Raw genomic sequence first — 26,787 nt, forward strand, 5'->3', positions numbered from 1 at the left:
ATTTTATGATTCTTGATGTGCTTGGTCAAATTCCAGGAGTTGATATTTTTGCAGTTTGACCCCATCCTCTCTTTATGAAATTTCTGAGCTAAATTGAGGCAGATTAGGCCATGGATGGTAATTTGCTGGTTGGGCCACTTCAGTTCAATAACACATATACAACTAACTTCACAGAATTGACCTTTTACTAGGAAATGTCCTATCTGAAGCGTGGATCAGGAAATCAGGATAATAATACATTCTTGGCTCTTATCATAATATTCAAAGCTCTCTCCTTTTGGTTGTCTCTCATATTCACCATATTTGAACTTGGGATCAGAAAAGATAACTGGGGTTTTATACTTGAGGAATTTATAATCTAAAATGTACCACATTCAGTGTTTGTCTCACAAATTACTATATTGTTTCAAGTACCTCCATTGAGGACGTAGTGTGGTATAAGAGAATGTGTCAATTTTTTTCCATACATATTCCTAGTGTGTATATTAGGTGATGTACTGGATAGAATATTGGATTTGGAATCTGAAGTCTTGAGTTTGAATTCTCTTTCAGATACTATATACGAGATCTTATGGACTTGATCATGTAAAAGGGTGGTAATAATATTCACCAACCTCACAAGGTGGTTGTGAAAGTGATACTTTAAATCTTGAGGTAAATCAAGTTGACAAGACTAGATAAATTGTCTAACCTCTCAGCCTCAGTTATCAGTTATTATTTCCATCTGTAAAATGAGGATAATATTAGCACTTACTTCATGGGATTGTTAGGATTCCAAAAAGATAAGGAACTTTGCAAATGCTTTAAATCATCAACATTTAAAATACTGCGTAAATATTAATTCAGAACTTCTTCTCCAGTAGTATATAAGCTCCCTGCAGGTAGGGACTTTGTCTTTTGTCTTTGCTTCTTCATTGCCTAAAACCATAGATTTTGAATGTAGGAGGTATTTAATTAATACTTGAATGAATGGGTGCATGAAAGGATATTTCAAAAATGCTTAATTTGCAATTGGAAATTTAGGTTTTGAATTCTAGGTTTTTCCATTACTAGGGTGGGATTTTGAGGGACCACATGATATCTCTGAACTTCAGTTTCCCCATCTTCAAAATATACAGCATTACCCAGGTCAGGATTACTGGGGGAAAAAGTGATTTTGAAACTATCTGCTAGAGATGGATGAGGTGGTACTATCATCATGGCTACCATTATCATGGTGAGAAACACTTTAGAAAAAGATCTGGTAGCTTTAGTAGGTTGTATGTTTACAAGGAATCAACAGTGTTACATAGCAGTCAAAAGATACTAATTTGGTTTTAGGTTTGTATTACAGAGGTGTAATCTTTGAAGAAGGAGAATATAATAGATAAAAATTTGTTATGCAGTAGACACTGTGCTAAGTACTGATGGTACAAATATAAGGAAACAAGCCAGTCTCTAACTCAAGAAACTTACATGGTAATGGGGAAAGATAAAATTTAAGATAAAGGTAGGGGTAAAGAAAGGTGAATGGAGAAAAAGACAGGTAAAGAGGTGGAGAAGTCTAGAGAGCAAGTAGAACTGATTCCTCATTACTTAGGGTCTTTGAATGAAAATTATGCAGCCACTTAATGGATGTATTAACAATGAATTCTTTTTCAAGTATTAGTTGGACTAAATAACTTTGAGTTCCTTCTAGTTTGGAGTCTGAGTCTATAAACACAGTCCCTATATCTATCGTATTATGTTCAGTTTAAGATGAGGGGTAAAAGAGCAGTGGTAAATTGTAATGTAGCCCAAGGAGGGTAGGTAGAATAGTGGCTGATTGTAATATCATGCCACATGAGTTTTGATTTAAAGAACTGGGAATATTAGACCTGGGAGAAAAGAAGACTTACAGAGGATATGGTAGTTGATCCCAAGTATTTGAAGGATTGTGATAGAGAAGAGAGATGAGGATTGTTTAACTTGGTCACAGAGGGAAGAACAAGGAATAATGGGTACAGATTGCAAAGATGTAAATTTAGGTTTGATATCAAAAAAACAACAACAACAACAAACTTAACAAAACTTGTCCCAAAGTGGACTGGGCTATCTCTGAAGGGGGTTGGATTGCCCATTAATGGAAGTTTTCAAGCAAATAAGCAGCCACTCACTGGATATGTTGAAGATAGGATTCTTTTCATATATGGGTTGAATGAAACAGTTACCGAGTACTTTCCAAATCTGAGATTGCGATTCTGTGAATATTGGCTATATCTCTTAAAATTCTATCTTTTATAAAGGGAAAAAATGTATAAGCAGACCCTGAAAAATAATCATTTCAAATTAACATGTATGTAAATTATTGACCTTTTAGGAGAAATTTTTTTCTAAAAGTAAATTAGTTTCTGTCATACAAAATATAAGACATCAAATGAAGTTAAAGGGGATATAAGAAAACAGGACAATTTAAAATGAATATATATATATCAGTCTGGCTTAATAGTACTGTATCCCAGCTATCAGGGAGCTTGCAGCTGGAGGAGCTCTTCATTTCCAAAGTTCTGAGCTTCAGCATCCTATAACACTGGTTGTCTGTGCTAAGTTTGGCATTAATATCATGAGCCTCTTGGGAGTAGGGAAGCCAGCAGGTTGCACTATGGGGAGCCAAATAGCTAGGGTGAGAAACAGAGTCATAGCTCCTGTGCAGATCAGTGGGATCAGGACCATAAGTAGCTCCTTCACTTTCAACTTGAGTGAGGTAAGGAGACTTTGTTTTAAAAAAAAATGAAAATGCAACATAGGATCATTAATTTGGAACAGAAATGAACATTCAGGGGTCACCTAGGCCAGACTCTCATTTTACAGGTCAAGCAATCTGAAGTCCAAAGTAGTTAGATGTTTTGCTCATGGTAGTACAGAGGACAGAACCAATATTTGAATCCTAGTCCCCTGACTCTTAACTCAGGACTCGAGGATGTTGAACTTCTCTGATCTGAGGAAGAAACTAAATAGATGGGTTACTTGCCTCTTGACTACTTTCCCTTCTTTTTTCTCCTACTCCAGCTCCATTTGCAGTTGGAAAATTCTGAAATCTCAGTACTTAGTGGATTCTACCAATCCTGCCTCCCTCTTCCACTATCTATTTTTCACATCTCTGGCAATAAGATCCATAGAGCTTCATCTACAATGGCAAGCACAGGTTTGAGGTCATGTATCCTTAGCTGAAAAACACAATGCAATCTCTATGGAACAAGGGACTTGGCAGTGGGGAGTATGGAGGGGATGAGGTCCCCTTCCATTGAATACTCTTAAACATCTTCTCTAATCTTGGAGATATGAATGAGGTAAGCAAATGCTTTTGCAGTGAGAGACTCTATCCCTAAGAGACTTGGATATCGGGGGATTTTCAGAGGGTACATAAAAGGATATGCTTGTGTTCCCTTGTAGCTCTAGCAACAGGAACATCCAGAACAAGCTTTTTCTAAGATGTGCTTGAGGGAAGGAAGAGGAAGGAGGGGGCTTTCCTCCACAGTGCTGCTTTTAAGGACTATCTTAAATTCTTGAAATGACTCCAAGGGCAAGTTATTTAAAAGCCTGGGGGAGAGGATAAGGGAAGCAATTTTCTTAAGATCAAGGGACTAAAGGCTTTATATCTTCTTATTCAATCAGTGAAAAGGATTCACACTTAGTAAAGAGTAAACACCTTATTACTACATTAATATACAATTTGTACTTGTATATCCAGTGTTCAGTGCACAGAGGGAATTAATAAATTGCTTAATAAATTGATGGCTGGATCATGGGAGACATTAGGAAGCCACTGGATTTTATTGAATGGGGAAGAAGAAGGTCAGGTTTGTGTTTAAAGGAATGTTGTAATTTTGGCAACTGGATGGAGAATGAATTGGAAGAGAGGACTAGAGGCAATAGCATTAGTCCAAGAGAGACATAATAAGAACTCAAATTAAAATAGTTAGGATATTGTAAATGTGTGATTGGCGTGTAGGAGATAGGTCTAAGAAAGCAGACACAATAAAGTTTGGATATGTTGGGTTGAGGAAGGATTATTATTATTATTATAATACTTTATTTGGCAGTTCCTTATCTATACTACTATCCTCCTTGCATTCAAGTTATTTATATGTATTTGTCTCTTATTAGGTTACAAATTCTCAAGAGTACTGACTCTGGTTAACAGACTGAACTAGATATGAGCTCTGAAAGTCCTTCAGAGCCTAAAATCATGTGACTCTGATTCTGAGATGGATGGGCCGGGTAACAGACAATTGTCAGAATTCTCAATGGATACTTTCTATTATTCAGAATGGGGATGGGGAACAATACCCAAACCCTTCTGCAGCTCACCTTCAGACAGAACAATAAGTTTTAAAATCATAGAGCCCAATGGATTATACAAAAGGTTGAGATGACAGTTTTTTGTTGCTATAAGGATACCCTTTTCTCTTATAAAAATATGATCTTATTCTTTGAAGAGGAAGTCTTAGATACCACCAATCCTCTAGGTGACTGAGGAGAAAATAAGGATTTTGGCAAGAAGCATGACTATGAATCTGACCATTTTTTGATTAGACTGAAAGTATTGGAGGTAGGTGAAGAGACAGGGTGCAAATCAATTATGCAGAGGTCTTCTGGGGAGACTCTTGCCTTTCTATTTCCATAACTTTGCACTTTTGCTCTTGACCCCTTCCTTGTGAGGTGGCATAATAGGTGCCAGCTGATCTTCTATGATGGGCAAAGGAGAAACCAGTCATAGAAGAATCCAGACACAGAATTCTTTTCTCTGTTCTTCTCATCCATCAGAATTCTTCAAGGGAAAATCATTTGACCATGTCAAGGTACACTCATTGGATCTAAAGAAGTTGATTCAATTCCTTCCTATTTGCTGGAATACTTGAATATCTGGTATCTTTAAGGTTACTTTTAAGAATTATATTCTTTATTTAGAAAAGAAAAGTTGATGAATTTGCATGTTTAATCTGAATTAGAAATGTCCCTGGAAAATCTATGTGTCATTAAATCTCTCTCCCTCATTCTTGAACAATACTTTTTATATGATAGGATTTAGCTGGCTAAGTGTCCTATTGTCCATTGTTAAAAATATTCTGAAGAGAATGCTTGCCTTTAAAAGATTTGATAAAGATATGTAGCTAGTCTTTATAACAAAATATCTTTAGTTCCTGCCTCTGATCCTCATCTGGCTGATCTTGAGGTCTTTTTCCAAGGTGGTTAACATCTTTTGGATACATTCTAGCTCATCATCATTATCCTCCCTAAATCTCTGCTCAAAGTCTTGCCATCCTGTTGAATCTGTCAGATCTTGTTTCCTGCTACCACATTCTTCAAGATTCCAAGGTCCCTTTCATACCATGATGATGCCTCAAAGTAGGTAAAAAACAGATAGTTAATACATTTTTGTGAATTGAATTGAGTAAGAAAGTAATCATGGGTAATACTTAGGTTTTATATAAGTTAGATTTGGAAAGGAAAAAGTATGGCTTGTATTTCTACTTATCCAATTATACTATTATTATATTAATAAAAATATAAAACTACTAACACATTGATATTTACGACTCAAACCTAAATTCTCATTATGCCCATGGAATAGTGAGGAAAAAGATAGTGATATGGCAAGGTTCTATCAACAGGATTGTGTTTATGCATGAGAAGTGAAGGAAGGGGAATGAAAAGGCAAGAATCAGAGATAACCTCCAGGTTTCTGATATGGGAGGCTAGGTGAATGGTGATGCTACAGAGACATTTAGTTAGGTCAGAAAGAGAAGTAAGTTTGAGGAAAAATGATAAGCTTAGTTTAGGATGCATTAAAATTGAAGTGCTATTGGCATAACTATGTAAAGATGTCAGAAATATAGGTTTAGAATTCAAGAGAGGTCAGGATTAGAGATATAAATGTTAGAGTCATGTTGTTAAAACCAAGTAAATGAGTATACACAAGAAAAGAGGAGAAAAAAAGGCAAAAGCCTCAAGGATGTAGCACTGAGGAATAAGACTTTGAAGAAAAAAGAACTGGACAAATGTGAGAACCCAGAAGGAACTAGAGAAAGAGAATTAAGATAGGTGATAAGAAAATTAGGAAAGATTGGTATCTCTGAAACTGAGGATTGAGAAGAAAGTCTAGGAAAAGGGTATGGTTAATAGAACTAAATAGTGTAGAAAGGTCAGGGAAGGGTACAATGGTAGTGAGGCAAATAAATATACACAGGGGACATGGGACCATATGGAACTGATGTCTTTGGTACTGCAAGTCCTAATGATCTTTCTCTTCTATCAGAATTCTTCATTACTATATAGTCTCTCTTCTGGATGGGTCTCTTAGCTGTGTTTATTGGGACTCTGTTCCTGAAGGACAGCCACAACCATGACTAATTCTTCCTTCAATCCACATTTAATATTTCCTTCCCCATGGCTGCTTTCCGCTTTAACAGCTGTCTTTCTATATCTGTATATATTTCATTTCCTTCCTTAATAACTCAAACTATTAGAGTGCCCAGAATTTGGTAGGCTTAGCTTTTAAAGATCTCTGGCATCATGACCAATTAAAAAAAATTATCCAATGGCTTACTATATCAGTCAGTAAACTCTTTCAGACTTTGTAATGGGATAATAGAAAATGGTGCATTGTTAGCCCATTAATACCCATTTTATGTGCTCCTTGCTTTCTGTGATGACATCAATTAAAGGTGAGGGCAGAGGAATTCCCCTAAATACACATATCTACATTATGGATTATGCAGGTTTTTCTTCCTTCCTCCCTTCCTCTCTCCTTTCCTCTCTCCTTTCTACCTTCTCTCCCTTCCTCCCTCCATTCTTCCCTCTTTTCCTTTTTTCCTTCCTTTCTTCCTTCCTTCCTTCCTTCCTTCCTTCCTTCCTTCCTTTTTTCCTTCCTTCCTTTCTTCCTTCCTTCCTTCCTTCCCTTTTTCCTCCTTCCTTCCTTCCTTCCTTCCTTCCTTCCTTCCTTCCTTCCTTCCTTCCTTCCTTCCTTCCTTCCTTCCTTCCTTCCTTCTTTTTTCTTTCTTTCTGAGGCAATTGCGGTTAAGCGACTTGTTCAGGGTCACACAGCTAGAAAGTGTTAAGTTTCTGAGACCAGATTTGAACTCAGGTCACCCTGTCTTTAGGGCTAGTGCTTTCTTTCATTGCTTATTGACATTTCCATAAGAAAACAGAAATTGTAAAATTCAAAGCCACCTAAATTTCTTTCTTAATGTTGAAGGCCATTGAAACTAATAGACTTTCTCCATCTTACTATCTAACTGAGATGTGGACTCCATTGAGTCTGTCTGGTTAGTACAATGAATGGGCTGAGAGAAAGAAAGTGCTCACACTTTTAGAGCCATCATTAATTCTGTGAATCATCATCATGTGCATTTTACAGATGAAGAAACTGAGGTTGAGAGTGATTAAATAATTTGTCTAGAAACCCATAGTCACATCACAGTGGAGTCAAATCTCAACTCCTTTGATTCCAAATCCATACATAGTTCTCCTCCCATTAATCTGCTTTGTTTTCCATTGGTTAACATGGTACCTCATATTTGCAGTTTAAAAATGCACTATTCTCATAATACTCCTTGTATTATGAGAATAGTGCATTTTTAAACTGCAAATATGAGGTACCATGTTAACCAATGTAGGATGAGTATTATTGCCCTCATTTTACACATGTAGAAACTAAAGCTTAAAGGAGTTAAATGACATATCAAAGGCCTCAACATTATCCAAGCTAACAAAAGGTAGACCAAGGTTGGAAACATAAGTCACCTCATTTCCAATCTAGGACTCTTTCTACTCCATCACCAAAGTGAGGGTAGAATAATAGGGTACAACTCCAGAATTTACATATACAAATGAACAAATATCAATTGTACAATTTCTTTCTAATTTCCTAGCAGGTGGATAATCTAACAGCAGTGCAAACAGGGTAAATCATTTTAATTCTCACAAATAAGTTCTAAGAGGTCTGTGGTGGATTTCCAATTTCCTTTCTACCCCTTCCATTCCCCTCCAATGTCCCAGAAATACTATAAAACAAGAAAGAACTCTTACTTACCATTCAGGAGGTTGGTATGGAGAAAAAGAAGCAAAAGAAAGACAGTTGCTGATGTCACATTTTCCTTCATGTTTGCTTCCTTCTCTTTCAATAGGAAAGGAATCAGCGGTTCACTGGAAGAGAGGGTAGCAGACAGCTCTGGTTAAGAGAGAAAACTAGCCAAGCACAGAGACCCCTTTCCTGGATGGGTTTGTACACCTGAATTTTGCTCCCTGCTTGAAGTGAATGACAAAAGGAGAGGACAGGAATGTAAAAGAATGCACTTTGGTAGGCTGAACTGGGGGACATGGACTCTGAGGCAAGTGGGAAATCTGGCCACCAGAGGTCACCCAAAGATAACATACAGGTCCCAAATTAGCAGCATAAGAGCAAGTTTTTGTGAGGTTATTCTCCCAGCTCTTCCTTTTGCTTTGCCCATTTGGGAACTCTTGCACAGCCTTCAAAACCCTTTGGTAACAGGTTGTGTCAAGTACCTGACTCTGGTGGCAGGGTTTGTCCCATCTGGCTGTCTAACGTTGGTTGGAACAGGTATTTCTTAAGTGTTTACTGTGTGCCAGGGTGACTAGCCACATTCAATTATCAGCAGCCAGCACAGGTGAAATCCAGCAGAAAAGCTGGAGCCTGGGCCTGGACTTATTCCACCTCTGTATAAGCATTGGGCCATTAATTCTGGATTCAAGCAAAAGTTTGAGTTGTCATGAAGAAATTCTCCTTCCTCTTACTGTGCATGGGACAGTTACCAAATTAAGTTGCATGAACCTTCCTGCACTTTTGCTTTATTCTTTTCTAAAGACTTAGTCTGAGACTAGAGACCTGCCTCAGACCAGAGAAACTCAGTGTTAAGTCAGATTTTAACATTTCAGGGTTTGATTTTTAAATTTGTATTATTCTTTTTTATGGGGAAGTGGGGGTACTTGATATACTCTTTAAAATTTTTATTCTAAAAGGGACATCACTTCCCCCAATTTTTAAGCCCTATTTGAAAAAGATTCATTAATCTCAGGGGATTTATAACATCTCTCAGAAAACAACAGATTTGTTGAATTGTTAATTCTCAGAAACACATGGCTAAAATTTCCCTTAAATAAATATATAAACTAATAATAGTAATAAGCAAAGGATTTTTAAGTCAAGGAAGTAAATTCAGAGGCAAAACTGCCCAATGTGCAACATTGGAAAAACCTTAAGTATTGTTTGATGTGCTGCTAAAATACACATTATGCTTTACATATGCCTATGAACTAGACAGGGTACCTTTTGGACCCTAAAACAGATGGGAATATTTGGAAGATTTTCCTCTTTCCAGGATAGCTCCTTTCTAGCAGGATTCAGAAATGCATGCCTTGGGAAAGATAGTATGGGGATTTTGGTTTACAAACTGAAACAAGTTTTTAAACTTTCCTGTGGTACTAGTAGTCCCAGACCCCAGAGCAAATAGGCTTAAGCAATCTATTTTAGGGATGTCTTGTTCCTTTCACTTTTCCCTATCTACATGGAGCTAAAGTATCATTATTGAAATTAGTCTGCATTTTCATAAGTTATTCTGTGTTTCCTTTCAAAGGAATAAGAAATACAGGAAAGTCAAGTTGGAACTGAAGAACTCTAGGTTAGAGCAATCAGAATGACAAAGGGCCATGTCATTAGAGATTGATGATCAAGTTGAATGGAAGAATGTTTAGCTTAGTGAAAGAAAGAATCTTTGGGGATGTGAATGGTGACCTTCATGAACTGTTATCTGAAGACAAATTAGATAGAGGCAGAACTTGGAATGGTGAGTTGCTTGTAGTTCCTCCTTTGTTATCTAAGATGATAGGGAGGTGATGCTCTTATATGCAAGTGAATTGGATTGAAAAGAGGGAGATCTGTGCAAGGTCACTAGCCTTATTCTCTCCTTCGGAGCCATATCCCCAGTGGAAAAATATAGATCAGAATGGCTGGAGATGGCCCTGGATGTAGTGGAAGACATAATCCTTCTTAAACTAAGGTCTTTAACAGGATGACTAAGGCAACACCCAACTAGTATTTATGGCTTGGTAAGAAATGAAGCAGAGAATGACCTCTTTTGCCTATTAAAAAAATTCTATCTTAGAGAGGAAGACCCTCAGGTTTCCAGCCATAATGGTAACAACTGCTGTTTACATTCACTCTGAGCCAATTAGGGTCAAAACAGTGACCAACTGAGATTTAGCCTGGGACCTAATATTGTTCAATCAATGAGAACCAGAGTGATTTGGTTAAAAGGCATGGTCCTTAAGAAAGAAATATAGCTGGTAAACTCCAAGATATCTTGGGAAGTTTCAGCAATCCAAATTTTTTTTTTACATTTCTTTGGGTAGAGCACCCACAGGCACAGTATGATACCCTATAAAGAGAGAGAGAAAGGAAGAAAGGAATCAAGGAAGGAAAAAAGGGAGAGGGGAGGAGAGGTTAAGTGAGAGGAGAGGAGAAGAAAGGAGAAAAAAAAGAAGAGAGAAAAAGCTGGGTCGCTTAATTGACCAGTTCAATTGGGTCCCCAGTAGGATAGCTTTATTCACAGAGGTTGTTGTTTGTCCTTCATTCTGGAAGAGGACCATAACATCAGGAAGATGATGACAAAACATGCAATGAGTTGGATTTAAGTGTGGGAGGCTGTACAAAGTCAATTTCACCTTCTCCTCCAGAATCATCTGGATCCAGTGGCAAGACATAGATCAGAACAATTGAAGATGGCCCTAGAAGCAGTGGGGAACCTTAGCCTTTTTAACCATGATCTTAAATAGGTGGATAGAAGTTGCGGGCCAGTTTTAGACTCTGTATAAGGAAAAACTCCCTAACAATGAGAAATGTCCCAAAGTGGAGTAAGTTATTATCAGAGATAGTCTATTCTTCCACATTGAAGATTCTAAAGCCACATTTGGAAGTCTATTGGTTGACTTAATTTTTAGTGGGATTTTTTTGGGGGGGTATAGATTTGATTAGATCAACTAGGTCAATCAACTCTACAAATCAGGCTGTAAAACAAAGAGAGAGAACTGGGCAGTGGCACCCTTCAGCAGTATTTAGACATTCCTGCTCATGGGTAAGATAGTACCTAATAGAACTTGATGTCCCAAAAGTCCTAGAGCAGTTTTAAACTTTAATTGTTTTAATATTTAAGTAATTATTACAAATATTTAAAAACAAAAAAAGTTTTATATTTTTATAACAGGTAAATATAGGAGTAGTTATTTTGAGTACAAATCAAAATGACCGAGGGATAGACAAATAGCAAATTATGAGACAAAATTTACTTCAATTCAGTAACATTTACTAATTGCATACTAGATTTAAGTTCTCAGGGAGAATATAAAATTTAGGTAATCCCTATTCATTGTCCTTCTTGGACTTTGTAAGTTCATGGATGAGGGTTAAGAGGTGCACACAGACAACTACAATACACATATATACAATACAACTATAATCACATATATATAATCACACTGAAATTGATGTAATATAACAATGATTTTGTGGTCCCCTCATTTTTAGGGGGGCTTCTATTCTAACAATAAGATAGTAATCCTAATTCTTCTGGTTTTGGAGTTTGCTTCAGGGACTTCCCACATTCCCAATTTAAGAACAACCATCAACCAGATTCTGAATAGACCACTCCTCAGTTCATTGCTGACTGATAATCTTGTCAGTGATACTCAAATTCTGGAGACCACTCCTCATTTCATTGCTGACTGATAATCTTGTCAGTGATACTCAAATTCTGGAGACCACTCCTCAGTTCATTGCTGACTGTCAGATAGATAATCTGTTGGTTAGTGATAACCAAATTCTAGAGACCACTCTTCTGGGCCATAAAATTAGCATGTCAATGATAGAAAGCTGGGTAAAGAAGTCTCCTCTCTCTTAGGACTTTGCTAATTTCTTTTGAAATTTAGCCTGCTTGTAGTGGCATTACAATTACAATAAACTTTTCCCCTTGACTAGGAAATGGGTTCAAGTCTGCAAATTCTTTTGAAATACTTCGTAACACTGGTCTATGACCTGAACTTTTGGGGTCCCCTTCCCAACTTTAACAAAATCTTGCAAGATATCTTGAGATTTACTAGCTAGACTTCTTTTTTAAGAACCACATCTTAAATCCAAATTAACCAGGCTTTCAATGATTGGCCAATAACAGGTCCTAGCCCAATCCTCATTTGGTTATTGTCAGGACTGATTTTTCAGAGCGTATATAAATAGCTATTGTCTCTATTTTGGTTAGAAACCCTGAAAGACTTGTCTTCCTAGATTCAATTTTTTTTTTTTAATTTAGGTAAAACAAGCCATTCTTACCATTCTTGCCTCAATCCTTACCTAGCCTTAATCCCTGAATGGGCATGGACTTAGTCAAACTGAAACCTACTAAATATTTTAGCTTAAAAAGGTCAAGGTCTTCCATCCCTGTTCATCTTGTCCCTTCTCAGATGACTCCAAAAGAGAGAATGAGGCTGGTGACTTTACACAGTCTTGCCTCATTTAAATCAAATTCATTTACAAGTCATGACAAAATCTTCCTGATGTCATGATCCTCTTCAAGAAGAAAGGACACATAAAATCAACATTGATTGATGAAGTTATAGGGGGAAAGATGAATTGCTTTCTCTATTTCTCCTGCTCATCCATTCTCTTCTCTTGGATTACACTTGATGAGGTAACTAGGTGGGGTTGACAGAGAAAGTTTGAAGTACTGATAAGATTATAATACTCTCCGAGGCAAGCAGGGAAGGGCACTGATAGGGATCAGTTCAGCTTTGCAGTCTCACCCCTGTGGAAGTCTTTGAAAATCAACTTATTATATCCAATCAGAAAGCCAAGTTATGTGTCAAACCCTGGAGGTTAAATTTCCCTATAGATCTGGCTATGGCTTATGCCATCTTCACTGAATTCCTTTTGGGTTAGCCTTCCCCAGCATTCTGTCTCATGGTATCTTTCCTCTCACCCCCTCCCTTATGCCTCATGGTATCATGGTATCTTTCTTTCCATACCCCCATGCCTCATGATGTCTTTCTTCTTGTTATAGTTAACTAATTCTTTTAGGGTGCTAAACTCCTCTATGTATTTAGCTTGCTGTTTAATGGCATATTCCTATTTCATGATCTATTCCCTTTCTCCTGGTTAATTCTGAGTTCCACTAGGAAACTTGTCTTTTCCTTTGTTAATTGCTAAAACCTCCTTTCCTTGCTAACTATATGCTCTCCCAAATCTATTTCATATTTACCATTTTGGTATGTATTTCACCTTTTCATTTTGTCCATAATCTCATCTCATAAATAGATACCTTTTTGCAAGAGAAAGTCCTTGTGAATTCATCACATGTCCAAACCCCATCATTTGGTGCCAAATCCTAACATTAGATGCCGGACCTCATGCTCATCATTTAGTGAATTCATCACATCAACAAATCCCATCATTCGGGTCCTGACTTCAGCATACTGACCTAGCTGAGATAGAATAGCATTATACCACTTTGGTTTTAGTTACAAACTTAACTTTTTTTTCTTACCTAGGACTGTTATTTTTAAATTAGGAGAACAAACCTATGTAGCATAGTAAATAGAGTGCTGGATTTAGAGTCAGGAAGACTTCAGTGAAATATTTAATGGTCTGTCTGAACTACTTAATATATGTATGACCTCAACAACTATCTATACATCTGAAAGTAGACATGTCCTAAATGGAACTCATTATCTTTCCTTCCAAATTGTTCCCCATCTGTTATTCCCTATTGCCACCAAGGGCATAGCCACTTTCCCAGTCATCCAGAATTACACCCAAGTCATCACCCTTTCTCCTTATTCTCATCCCACTCCCATCCCAATCCCATCGAATTATCTCTCAGATATTGCCATTTTTATCTCCGCTAACACTGCCACCATACTGGTGTAGGCTCTCATTATCTCATACTAAACTACTGCAATAGCTTGCTGATTATTCTCCCTGCTTCAATTCTCTTTCCCCGTTCCAGTCTACTCTCTTTTCAGCAGTCAAAACAATTTTTCTAAAGCATAACTCTAACCATGTTGTTCCCTTATTTGATAAGCTCTAGTGGTTTCCTCTAACCTCTATGATAAAAAGACAAAAACAAAGAAATCATGCCTAGCTTTAAGAAACTCATATTCCATTGTCCATATTTATACACACGCATATATATGTGCATACAAAATATATACAAAGTGAATATGAAGGTTTGATTTTTTTTAGAATGATGATTTCTTTGTTTTCTTATAACCTAAACTACTATGATGCCTATTCTCTAAATATTATTATTATTTTTTTTAGTAACCCAATATGAACTGCCCTCCCTAAGTCTTGAATGCATTCTTGTTTCTATCCTGTACCTTCTCTTGGAACAAGTTCCATTAGCTGACAACCCATTCACCATAGGACATGTTGTTCTTACTTCCATTCATTTGTCCTAAAAGTGCCTCTTTGGAATTTCAAAGGAGGTCTTCTAGTTCTGATGTGCCAATGCACTTTCTAAGTCCACATTTATACTCTCCTTATTTGCTATTGTTTTATGAACTCTGATCCTCAATCTATCTTTTTTTTTTTTAATCTACATTTTTTCCAGATAAAGAGCTTTCATTTTCTTTTCTTTTTTTTTTAAATGCCAGGGTAATTTTTTTACATTATCCCTTGCACTCACTTCTGTTCTGATTTTTCCCCTCTCTCCCTCCACCGCCTCCCCCAGATGGCAAGCAGTCCTATACATGTTGAATAGGTGACAGTATATCCTAGATACAATATATGTGTGCAGAACTGAACAGTTCTCTTGTTGCACAGGGAGAATTGGATTCAGAAGGTAAAAATAACCCAGGAAAAAAAACAAAAATGCAAACAGTTTATATTCATTTCCCAATGTTCTTTCTTTGGGTGTAGCTGCTTCTGTCCATCCTTGATCAACTGAAAGTGAGTTAGGTCTCTTTATCGAAGAGATCCACTTCCATCAGAATACATCCTCATACAGTATCGCTGTTGAGGTATAGAATGATCTCCTGAAGAGCTTTCATTTTCTCAGCCCATGGTTCCTCTCTTTACGTGTTCTATTCTCATCAATGTCTTCAGTTATTCATTTAACAAGCATTTATTAAAGTGCCTACTACAGGGATACTGGAGATACATACATACATACACATATATGTTATAATTGTGCTCTCAATAAGCTTTCATTCTATAGTTGTAATCTCAATCCTGGTGATTCCCTACCACACATACATGCACACATATGTATGTATATGTATATACATACATACTTCCACTCATGTGTATATAGATATATTCCAAATTTCTTTAATTCCTATGCTGCATCTCCAATTGTTTCCTGGATAGCTATACTTTCGTGTCTAATCAATGAAAACACATTTACTCATGACCATGAGTATTTGTGAAGGAAAACCTCTATGCTTTTTTAGGGAAAATTTTATGCTTCCTTAACCTTTCATTAGGGTCACATTTTGCAATTTTTCATTCAGAAATTGCTCACTAAATCTTTTAAATTTTATTGATATCAGATGCACTTTGTTGGGAAATACCTGGTTATTTCCCAAAGGGAAACTATTTGTAATTATCATAATAACACTTCAATAGCACTTTTAAGTTTTGCAAAACACTTTACACACATTATGTCATTTCATTCCAATTTTTTAAATAAGGAATAAGATGTTCCAAGAAATTAAACAACTTGCTTAGGATCACCCATCTATAAGTGTTAGAAGCTAATTTTGATTCCAAATGTAGTACTCTTCTCCACTGGATCATGCTTTTTCAATAGTATCCATAAGACAAAGAATGTTGAATACGGAAGAAACTTTTGGGTCTATCTAGTCCAATTCTTCATTTTACAGATGAAGAAACTGAGATCCAGGCCAGAAAATTGAAATAGCTTGACCAAGTTCAGTGGTAGAAATTAGTGTAGCAATGAATCTACATGCTTGACTACTTGACAATCTAGTGTGATTTCTGTGCTTCTCCAGAATATTATTATCTCGTTAGTGGTTGGCAGGCTAATAGTATCACATATGCTCTGTAATTATGTAATTATGAAAATCACTGTCACCAGTCAAGAGAATGAATGTCAGACTATCTCTTCCCATGCTAAGTCACTATATGAAAACTTAAGGAGAAATAAAATGTCCATTGGCTTCTAAACTCATCAGAATAGATGGTAACACAATCCTACTGGTGTTTCTTAAGCAAAAGTTTTCTTGACCAATGTATCTCTTTAAAACGTTTTTGTGTAGTGACTCAACATGGAAGGAGATAGAATATTTCTTAAATCTTTCTGAGGTTCTAAGCCTTGTGTAATAAAACCATTATTTATTCTATTTTATTTTTTAAAGAAAGGAATACTTCTTTTTTGGGGGAGGGGGAGGGTTGTTTAACAATTTTATTAATAAAGTCAGCATATTTATTAATAAAAGGATGGTCATTTTTAAATCAAAGATCTCTCATGGCAGTGGATTTACAGTTTATAAGTAGATATTCCTTAAAGTGGCAATCAATTCTGATTAGTTAACAATTAATGAGAGAATGAATATTATAATAAGGAACTGGGTTATAGTCCAATGAGAGTCTTGAGGTACATAACTTGGATCATCCAAGTCTTGGTCAAAGAGATTTATTAATTTTTGTAACATCTGTCTGACAAAAGGAAAAAAAAAAACCTTCCCCAGATCTGTATGAACAATGTAATCTATGAGCAGTAATCTAACCATTAGCCTAAAATTAGAATTTCTTTTACTATTTGATCAGATCTCAGTCTGGGGAAAAATCTTTTAGAAAGAGTTCCCTTACTGGTTGATTTCTGGATGAGGAAGTAGAAAAGGTGAAATAATAATGTTATCAATGCAAGAGAAAAATAATCATTTCTCTCATTAAAATGGAAAGAATATTGGATATGGAATCAAAGGCTTTGGGTCTAAATACTGAATTATTTACCATCCATATGACTTAACCAAAGTATTTAATCTCTTGAACTCAGTTCCCCTTTTCCCTCCCACATCCCCACAAGAGCTGAATTTAGACAATTGCTAAGGTTCCTTGCAATCTACATTAGATTAAATGACCTTTTTTCTTTTCCTCTTTTTAGTTTAATTAATTTATTTAATATTTCCCCCCAGTTACATTTAAAAAAATTTTTTATATTTGTTTTTAAGATTTTTGAGTTCTAGGTTCTCTTCTTTATCTCCATCCACAATTAAGAAACCACATGCAAGTTATTCAAAATATTTCCATAAAAGTCAAGTTGTGAAAAAAAAAACATAGATCTCTCACACTAATGATGATTAAAAACCCTCAAGAAAAATTAAGTTAAAAATAAAGAGAGAGAGAGAATAATAGAGAATACTTTGATCTATAGCTAGACTCAATCAATTCCTTCTTTGGATATGGATAGGATTTTTCATCATAAGTCCTTCAGAGAAGTTGTAAATGATTATATTACTGAGAATAACAAAATGATTTGCAACTGGCCATCCCAAAACATTGTTATTACTTTGTAAAAATATATTTCACTTTATTTATGGAGGACTTTTCAGGGTTTTTTTTTTTTTTTTGAGAGCATCCTGCTCATTATTTTTCAGAGAATAATAATAGTCCATTAGAGAAACTTACTACAATTCTTTTTTTTTTTTTTTACAATTACTATTGCTAATTGTATTTTCCCCCATTTATTGTTCCTCCTCAAAAGTGTTTTGCTATTGACCACTCCTCCCTTAGTATGCCTTTTCCTATATCCCATTCCCCTCCTATTTTTCTGCAGGGTAAGATAGAGAAATCTATATAGAAATCAAGATTTCTATACCTCTATTAAGTATGTATGTTATTTCCCTATTTGAGTTAATTCTGATGAGAATAAGATTCACTTACTTTCCTTCTCCTCCCCTTTTTTTCCTCCCCTATAAAAAACTTTTTCTTGCCTCTTTTTAAATGTCCATAATTTGCACCATTCCACTTCTCCCTTTCCCTTTCTCCTAGTACATTCCTCTCACTCTTTAATTTCATCATTGTTGTAAAAAAGATATTATCCCTTCATAGTCAACTCATACCCATGCTCTCTTTCTATATTCTTTCTAACTGCCATATGTTCTAATGTCCTAATGAGTTACAAGTATCATCCTCCCATGTAGAAATGTAAACAGATAAACCTTATTAAGTCCCTTATGATATCACTTTCCTGATTACCTCCTTATGCTTTTCTAGAGTCCTGCATTTGAAAATCAAATTTTCCATTCAGCTCTGGTCTTTTCATCATGAATACTTGAAAATCCTCTATTTCAATGAATGATCACCCTTTCCTCTAAAGGATTATACTCAGTTTTGCTGGATAGGTGATTCTTGGTTGCAATCCTAGAATATCATATTCCAAGTCCACTGGTCCTTTAATGTAGAAGCCACTAAATCTTGTGTTATCTTAACTGTGGATCCATTATACTAGAATTATTTCTTTCTGGATGCTTGCAATATTTTCTCTTTGATTTGGAAATTCCAGAATTTGGCTATAATATTCCTGGGAGTTTTTTTTTTGGGGGGGGGGGCGTTGTTTAACAATTTTATTAATAAGGCCAGAATATTTATTAATAAAAGGATGGTCATTTTTAAATCAAAGATCTCTCATGGCAGTGGATTTACAGTTTATAAGCAGATATTCTTTAAAGTGGCAATCAATTCTGGTTAGTTAACAATTAATGAGAGAATGAATATTATAATGAGGAACTGGGCTATAGTCCAGTGAGAGTCTTGAGGTCCATAACTTGGATCATCCAAGTCTTGGTCAAAGAGATTTATTAATTTTTGTATCATCTGTCTGTATTTTGGGATCTCTTTCAGGAGGTGATTGGTCGATTCTTTCAATGTCAATTTTACCCTCTGATTCTGAAATATCAGGATGGTTTTCCTTGATAATTTCTTGAGGGATCATGTCCAGGCTTTTTTTTTTTTTTTTTTTTTTTTTGATCATGACTTTCAGGTAGACCAATACTTTTTAAATTATCTCTCCTGGATCCATTTTCCAGGTCAGTTGTTTTTTCTAATGACATGTTTCACATTTTTTTCCAATTTTTTCTTTTTTTTTTTTTTTCTTTTCTTTTCTTTTCTTTCTTTTCTTTTCTTTTCTTTTCTTTTCTTTTCTTTTTTTTTTTTTTTTGGTTTTGCTATATTGTATCTTGATTTTTTATAAAGTCATTAGCTTCCATTTGCTCAATTCTATTTTTTAAGGAATTATTTTCCTCAGTGAACTTTTGTACCTCTTTATCCAATTGGCAGTTTTGCTTTTTAAGGCATCCTTTTCCTCATTAGCTTTTTGTATTTCCTTTTGCATCTCTCTCAATTCTTTCCCTAATTTTTCTTCTATCTCTCTTACTTGATTTTCAAAGTCCCTTTTGAGCTCTCCCATGGCCTGAGCCCAATTCTTACTTTTCTTGAAGATTTTTTCTTTTAAGATTATCATCTTCTGAATTATGTGTTTTGATCTTCCTTGTCATCATAATAACTTTCAATGGTCAGAAACTTTTTTTTTTTTATTTTCTGCTCATTTTCTTAGCCTATTATTTGTCTTTTAACTGTTTGTTAAAGTAGGGCTCTGGTTCCAGGTTAGGGGGTGCATTGTCCCAAGCTTCAGGGGTTTTGTACAGCTGTGTTCAGAAATACTTCTTGAAATCTGACCACAAGCATTCTTTTCTATCCTGGAGCTGTTAGGAAGGTCCCTGCTCCACCATAGCTATAAGATCTAGTGTGCTGGTCAGGGTTGGGGCTCCACTGACTTGAGCTGACTCTGATCCTATTGCCACAGACCCTCTCCACTGACCTTCCAAGTCCTCCCTGGTGTCCTTGGGCGGAGAGGTCTGGAAACCTCCAGCACAGCTGCTGATTTAGAGGTCCCTCCTCACTGATGCTGGGGCAGGCTGGAGTTGGAGCTGGGACTGAGCCTATGCTGGGATTCCACAGACCTTTTCTGCTGACCTTCCAGGTCCTCTTTGGTGTCTCTAGGCTGAAAAGTCTGAAAGCCCACCAGCACTGCCACTGATTCAGAGGTTGGACTGGCCCAGGCTGGGGCTGGGACTGCACAGGTGTGTCCTGCCCTGGGACTCCCACCCTGGTGTCACAGACCTTTTCCTCTGAGCTTCTAAGTTGCCTTTGGCTGGAAAATGTTTTTCTCCTTCTTTTTTGGTTATTCTGATGTTCTAAAATTTGTTTAGGGTCATTATTTAAAAGAATTTGGAGCAGATTGGGGAGGAGGTTGGGTGAGTTCCTGCCTCTACTCTGCCATCTTGGCTCCTGAAAGTAATACTTCTGATCATGAACATTTGTCCTCCATCTTTAGATAGCAAGCTACAGCTATGTACCACCTTTTTGATAATTAATGGATTCCTAGGGCCTTTGGAAAAACTGAGCTATCAGAACTATCGAGCTAAGAGATATTCACAGTTCATTTTTATTAGTCTTCTGAAGTAGTTTAAAATGTAATGAAAAGAACAATTGATTTAGAATTGGGTCTCCCACTGAATTTGAATTGAGGTTCTGCCACTTCCTATGACTTGTGGCAAATCATTTTAATTCTGTGTGCTTTAGCGCTTGGATTATCTATGTCACAAAGATGTAGCAGAAGAAAGATTTTGTAAACTTTCAAATCTTATAGAAATGTGAGTTATCTTTTTTTGCTACTTTGGTACTTGGGCCACACATCATTCACTTATCATCTCATCTTATCAAGCATCTTTTAGCCGAGGGTGGTTTACTTCCTCTCACATTCGAAGAATCTTAGGGTTGAAAAGGATCTCAGAGGCCCTCTAACAACTCATATTAGGATTCTTTCTTTCTTTTTCTCTTTCTTTCTTTCTCTCTCTCTCTCTCTCTCTCTCTCTCTCTCTCTCTCTCTCTCTCTCTCTCTCTTTCTCTCTCCCTCCATCTCCCTCTTTGTTTCTTTGTTTCTTTATTTCTCTCAGTTTCTCATCCAGGCTGGAAGTGCAGAAGCCATTGATGGGTCCAATTCCAATATGGATTAGAACTTTAATCTGCTTGTTCTCCTAGAACCCAAGTGTTTCTGTCCTACAAACATCCAGTAGGCTTTCACCCTACTCTAACTTAAAACTCCCATATTCTAGTGATCCATCAGCTTCAGCCTCTTTAGTAGCAGGGGTTATGGACATGTGCCATGAATATTAATATCTGAACAAGAATCTCTTATACAATATGGTCCCAAAATAGTCATCCAGTCTTGCTTGAAGACTTCTATTGAGGGGGAACTCACTAGCTCGGGAAGGAGCCTAATCTACTTTTGGATAGCTTGGCTCATTAGGGAACTTTCTCTTTGGTGTCAAGTAAAACAAGTCTAATTCTGCTTTTGCATGATAAATCTTCATCTTGAAGATATCTATTATATTTCTTCTGAAATTTCTCTTTTCAGGGTTCACTCTAACTAGATACTTCGTTTATCCAGTTCTTAAAATGGCATGATCTCAAGGCATCTTGCTATCCTCATTGTCTTTCTAAAGTATTTTGTTCAGGTTAGAATGTGGCATCCAGAACCAAATGTGATGCTTGAGATGTTGTTTGATCAAGGTAGATTACAGAGAACATTGGACAATATTCTTGCCTTGCTATAGTTAGCTATTGTATCTTACTATTGACTCATACTGACTGAGCTTGTAATCCACTAAAGCCCATAAATCTTTTTTAAATAAATTATTGCCAAATCATGCTTCCCTGTATTCTGTTAGTCTTGGAATCAAAACTTTCCCTAGTCATCACAGGCCACGAATCAACAGTTGTCTTACCCTCTTAACATCCCTCATTCAGGAACATCTATCTTTCCCCATTGACTCCTTACTTTGGGACACCCCTCTGACATACTGGTCTCTTCCTTTTGATAAGTTACTCTTGGGTCCTATATTTTGGGTAAAGACCAAAGCCAGCTAATCTTTGTTCTCCTCTTAACTCTTGTTTTTTACTTCAACACCATGTCCCTGTGTAGTTTACCTTTTCCTTCCCTTCCTTTCATCCTTAGCTTTTTAGTTCCCTTTTGTATATTAGATTGTGAGTTCTTTTGGGGGCAGGGACTATTTTCTGCCTCTTGTGTATACCCAGTGCTTAGCACAGTGCCTGGCACATAGAAAATACTTAATAAATGATGAAAGTGCAGAAGCCATTGATGGGTCCAATTCCAATATGGATTAGAACTTTAATCTGCTTTGTTCTTCTAGAACCCAGGTCTGTCTGTCCTACAAACATCCAGTAGGCTTTGGAGGGCAGAGCTCAGTTTCTTTTATTTATATTTGGATCTCTAGTGCTTAGCAGAGTGCCTGGTACATTGCCCTTGTTCAGTCATTGTAGCCATGTCCAACTCTTTGTGACTCCATTTGGGATTTTCTTGGCAGAGATATTGCAATGGTTTTCCATTTCATTCTCTAGCTCATTTTGCAGATGAAGAAATTGAGGCAAATTGGGTTAAGTGACTAGCCCAAGGTCACACAGCTAGTGAGTGTCTGAGCCCAGATTTGAACTCAGGAAGATGAATCCACTATGTCATCTACTAGTCTAGTACATAGTAAACAAATAACAAATGATTGCTGCCTTGCCTTGGGCAGAACTTACTCTGACCCTGTATGTGTATTTTGAGTGCATAGGTACTATTGTGGCAACATCTCATTGGAGATAGTGTAGAATATTGGAAAAAACCACAAATTCTGGAACTGGGAACATAGGGCTAAGTCTCTTTCTGATATTTCCCCTTTCTGTGATACTTAATTCTTGGATTTTGATGTCTTCATTTATAAAATGAGGAGTTTGAACTGGATGTTTTCCCAGGTCCCTACCAGCTCCATCCAGGTCTATGATCCTGGTGTTGCAGACAGGGGTCCAAGGATGTCTAAGGGTTTCCTCATTCTGTCTTTCCACCCTTGACTTACCTCTATCTTCATATCCTGGAGCCAGCCCAGTTTCACATTTATCATCTCTCTGTGCTAGTCCTTAGGGACATGTTGAGCCCTCTATATCCTAACTGTGATATGAAAAGTCCTTTTTAAATTTTAGTCCAGGTGAGACAAAATAAGACAGGAAAAATGCATAAAAGCATATGCATTAATTAGCCTCTTGACTCATCTCTATTCTCAAAAAATCTTCAAGGTTGGGAGGGACCACCAAGACTATTGAGTCTAGTTGCTCTCTTTATAGGAAATGGGCCAAGAAAAAAAGTATTCCCAATAGATGGTCAGCCAAGACCTGCCTGAAGACCCATAGTGACAGGGAACCCACTAAAAACCAAGGCAGCTCCTTCCTTTTCCTAGTTATTAGGAATTATTCTTTTATATTGAATAGAAGTGAAGATCAAGACAGATAAAAAGAGAACACCTTGCTGCTTGAAATGATTTCAAGTGTCCTGGCCCAGACAAATTATTTTCCAGGGTACAGAAAGAACATGTGAGTGTGATCACTGAAGTACCCTTAATAATTTATAGAAAGGCAAATGATCATTAGGAATCAGAATGAGTTCCCTTTCTTTTCACTTTCCCCTTCTCTCTGTATTACTGGACTGGTTGGTCAGGAAATGTGGACATAGAATATCAATTCTACCAAGCTATCAGACTTTTTATAGAGGAATGAATTTAGAAAAAGTTGTGTCAATTAAGAAGTCCATCTAATGCATAGTCCCAAGCATTCACCAGGCAATGAATCAAAGATTAGAGATAATTGATTAAATATTGCTTCTATTACTTACCATCTGTGTGACCTTAGGCCAGTTAGTCACTTCTCTTTTTGGGGCTCAGTTTCTTCAAATAGGGGACTATATTAGATAATCTTTGAAATTTCTCTCAATTGTAAATCTATGTACTTGGGGCAAAATATTTTTTTTCTTACAAAATTCCAAAGTTTATTGTATTCATCAAATATGTCACTGGTCCAAGAACATTAACATTAACATAAGCAGTAGGAGGGGACCTCACATTTTCCCTCAACTTATTTATCAGAAAGAAAAAAGGTACATAATGTTCCATGTCAACATTTCTTTCTTTCTTTCTTTCTTTCTTTCTTTCTTTCTTTCTTTCTTTCTTTCTTTCTTTCTTTCTTTCTTTCTATTTCTTTCTTTCTTTCTTTCTTTCTTTCTTTCTTTCTTTCTTTCTTTCTTTCTTTCTTTCTTTCTTTCTTTCTTTCTTTCTTTCTTTCTTTTTAACATATTACTTAATAGTTCAGACACACCTTTATTTCAAGATAATTCTTACTAGGTGACACAATATTTTAAACTAAGCTAAATTAGAGAGGTTCAAATGTAATGTTAGTCAGCTTTTAATTTCCATGTTGGGAAACAGTAAGATTTATATTATTAGTCCTCCACTCTAGCCCAGTATCTCCATGAGTTGTTGATTGTGGACACCCTCTGATGCCATACAAATCTTATACCCATTCTTCAAGGCTCACCTCCTTTCCATTCTTCCAACTACTTAAGGTTCCAGGGGCAAATTTTTTTTAAATAGCCCCATAGGGCAGAAAACTAGTGGGGCAAATAGTAGAACAATAAGGTAAATTCTACTTCTAACAACTCTGCCTAAAGAATATTGATTAAAAAAATAAACATTGACTTAGTGGAAGGTCTTTATTGACATGCTGCAGGGTTCTAACCTTGGTATTTTCTTGTTTAATATTTTTATCAGTGACTTACTTGAAAATATAGATGAAATATTTGTCAAATCATGAATGACACAGATTTGATAGTGATATCAATGCATTGAAGAAAAACATCAGGATTCCAAAAAGATTTCTGGCAGATTGGAATGAAAATAAAATTTAACCAGATGAAATTTGATAGAGACAAATATTTAATTCTGCAAAAAACTACCAACATTTTGTTTAAAAAATCATCAACAAGATAACAAGGTAGAAGAAATATAGTTTAGCAGCGGTTCATATAAAGAAAGATTTAGGGAGTTTAGTTGGCTGTAGCCTCAATATGAGTCAACAGTATGCTTTTAATAGAATTGATCTATGAATCATCAGATAAATTCTACTCTATGAGGAAAGTTTGTCAACTCCATCTTTTCCTGAAAGGTTTCTATTGAATACAGACTACACCCTACTATTTAATCTATTTTTTTGTTCTTACTGTGACTTTCTTGTTGGCCTTTTTTTCTATCCTGGATGCTCTTACCGTTCCTTTCCCCTAAACCCACCCTCAAACAGATACAAATGCTCAGAAAGTATACTTATTTGTTGTTGTTCAGCCATTTTCAGTCAGGTCTGATTCTTTATTACCCATTTTGGGATTTTCTTGGCAGAGATGCTGGAGTGGTTTGCCATTGTCTTCTCCAGCTTTTTACAGATGAGGAAACTGAGGCAAACAGAGTTAAGTGACTTGCCCAGGGTCACACAGTAAGTGTCTGAGAGCAGACTCCAGGCTTGGTACTCTTTCCACTGTGCCACTCTAATTCAAACATATAAATTAGATCTAGATTTTTTTTTCAGCTTTAAGTATCATATTTTAGGACAGACATTGAAAAATTGGAGTAGATCCAAGAGAAGGACAAGAATAGTGAGAAGATGTATAACCATGTCAATTATCATAATAATTACTATGGATAGAGCTAGAGTATCTAGAATTGGAGGCTCTGGGTTCAAATTTTACCTTTCATAATAATTACTAATGTGATTGGGGAAGTAGAGTGGAATATTGTTGAGGGCCTTCATACTTCAGATATGAAGTTGGATGAGATTAAGGCAGTTAGGTGGATAGAACACCAGGTATGGAATCAGGAAGACTCATCTTCATGAATTCAAATCTAACCTCAGAAACTTACTAGCTGTTTAATTGGGTAAGTCACTTAACCCTTTTTGCCTCAGTTTTCTCATCTGTGAAATGATTTGGAGAAGGAAATGGCAGATTGCTCCAGAATCTTTGCCAAGAAAACCCCAAATTGGGTCATGAAGAGCCATACACATCTGAAATGACTGAAAAATGACAATCACTGGTTGAGATTAACTTTAGGGTTTTTCCCAACCCTAAGAGAACCTAAGAGCCCATTAATTCTGTATTCTGCAGGATATCTTATCCCTGTGCACAGTGCTGACTTTCTTAGGGGATGGATGGCCCTTTTTACCAGATGCTATGGGAATACAGAAACAAGTTTCCTTACCTCCTTCATCTATGTCTCTATCTAAATTGAAGGGACAGAATAATGTAGAGTAGGAGGTAGGGAGAGGCTACTCATGTTTCATAGGAGAAATCTTGAATCATTTCTCAGATCCTGAGTACAGGTAATAGTATCCAAGGTAATGGAAGAATAGAAAGATACTCAATCACTTCCTTGAATGAATGAGTCTAAATATTCCTTTGAATAAAGATTGTAATAAAATCATTGAATGATTTTCAAATTGGACATGAATAAATTCATAAAGCTATATCAATTTATTGTTAAAATATTAACTTTTTGCTTACTCATGTAGAGGATATTTTGTAGGTTATAAGTCTATCATTTTCAGTTTCACAGAAATCTGTGATTTCATACAGATCACAGATTTCACAGAAATCACAGAAATCGCTCTAGAGCGATATGCTGAAACATATCTAACATATGTAGAACTGCTTGCCATCTGGGGGAGGGGGTGGGGGGAGGAAGGGGAAAAATCGGAACAGAAACGAGTGCAAGGGATAATGTTGTAGGAAGATTACCCTGGCATGGATTCTGTCAATATAAAGTAATTATTAAATAAAAAAAAGAAAAAAAAGAAACATCTCT

The 26,787-nt window shown here is 36.3% G+C and overlaps 1 protein-coding gene across 2 annotated transcripts in view; it reads right to left on the reverse strand.

The window, feature by feature from the left end:
• Positions 1–26,787, reverse strand: part of PRLR (prolactin receptor) — a 201,685-nt gene that overhangs the window by 18,883 nt on the left and 156,015 nt on the right. For both annotated transcript variants that reach the window (XM_051989686.1, XM_051989693.1), the window contains exon 3: positions 8,054–8,166. In XM_051989686.1, the coding sequence (XP_051845646.1) occupies positions 8,054–8,123 (70 nt within the window). In that variant the 5' untranslated portion in view covers positions 8,124–8,166. The remainder of the gene's footprint in view (positions 1–8,053; positions 8,167–26,787) is intronic.

This window comes from Antechinus flavipes, chromosome 1 (assembly GCF_016432865.1).
Source record: "Antechinus flavipes isolate AdamAnt ecotype Samford, QLD, Australia chromosome 1, AdamAnt_v2, whole genome shotgun sequence".
Taxonomy (NCBI): domain Eukaryota; kingdom Metazoa; phylum Chordata; class Mammalia; order Dasyuromorphia; family Dasyuridae; genus Antechinus; species Antechinus flavipes.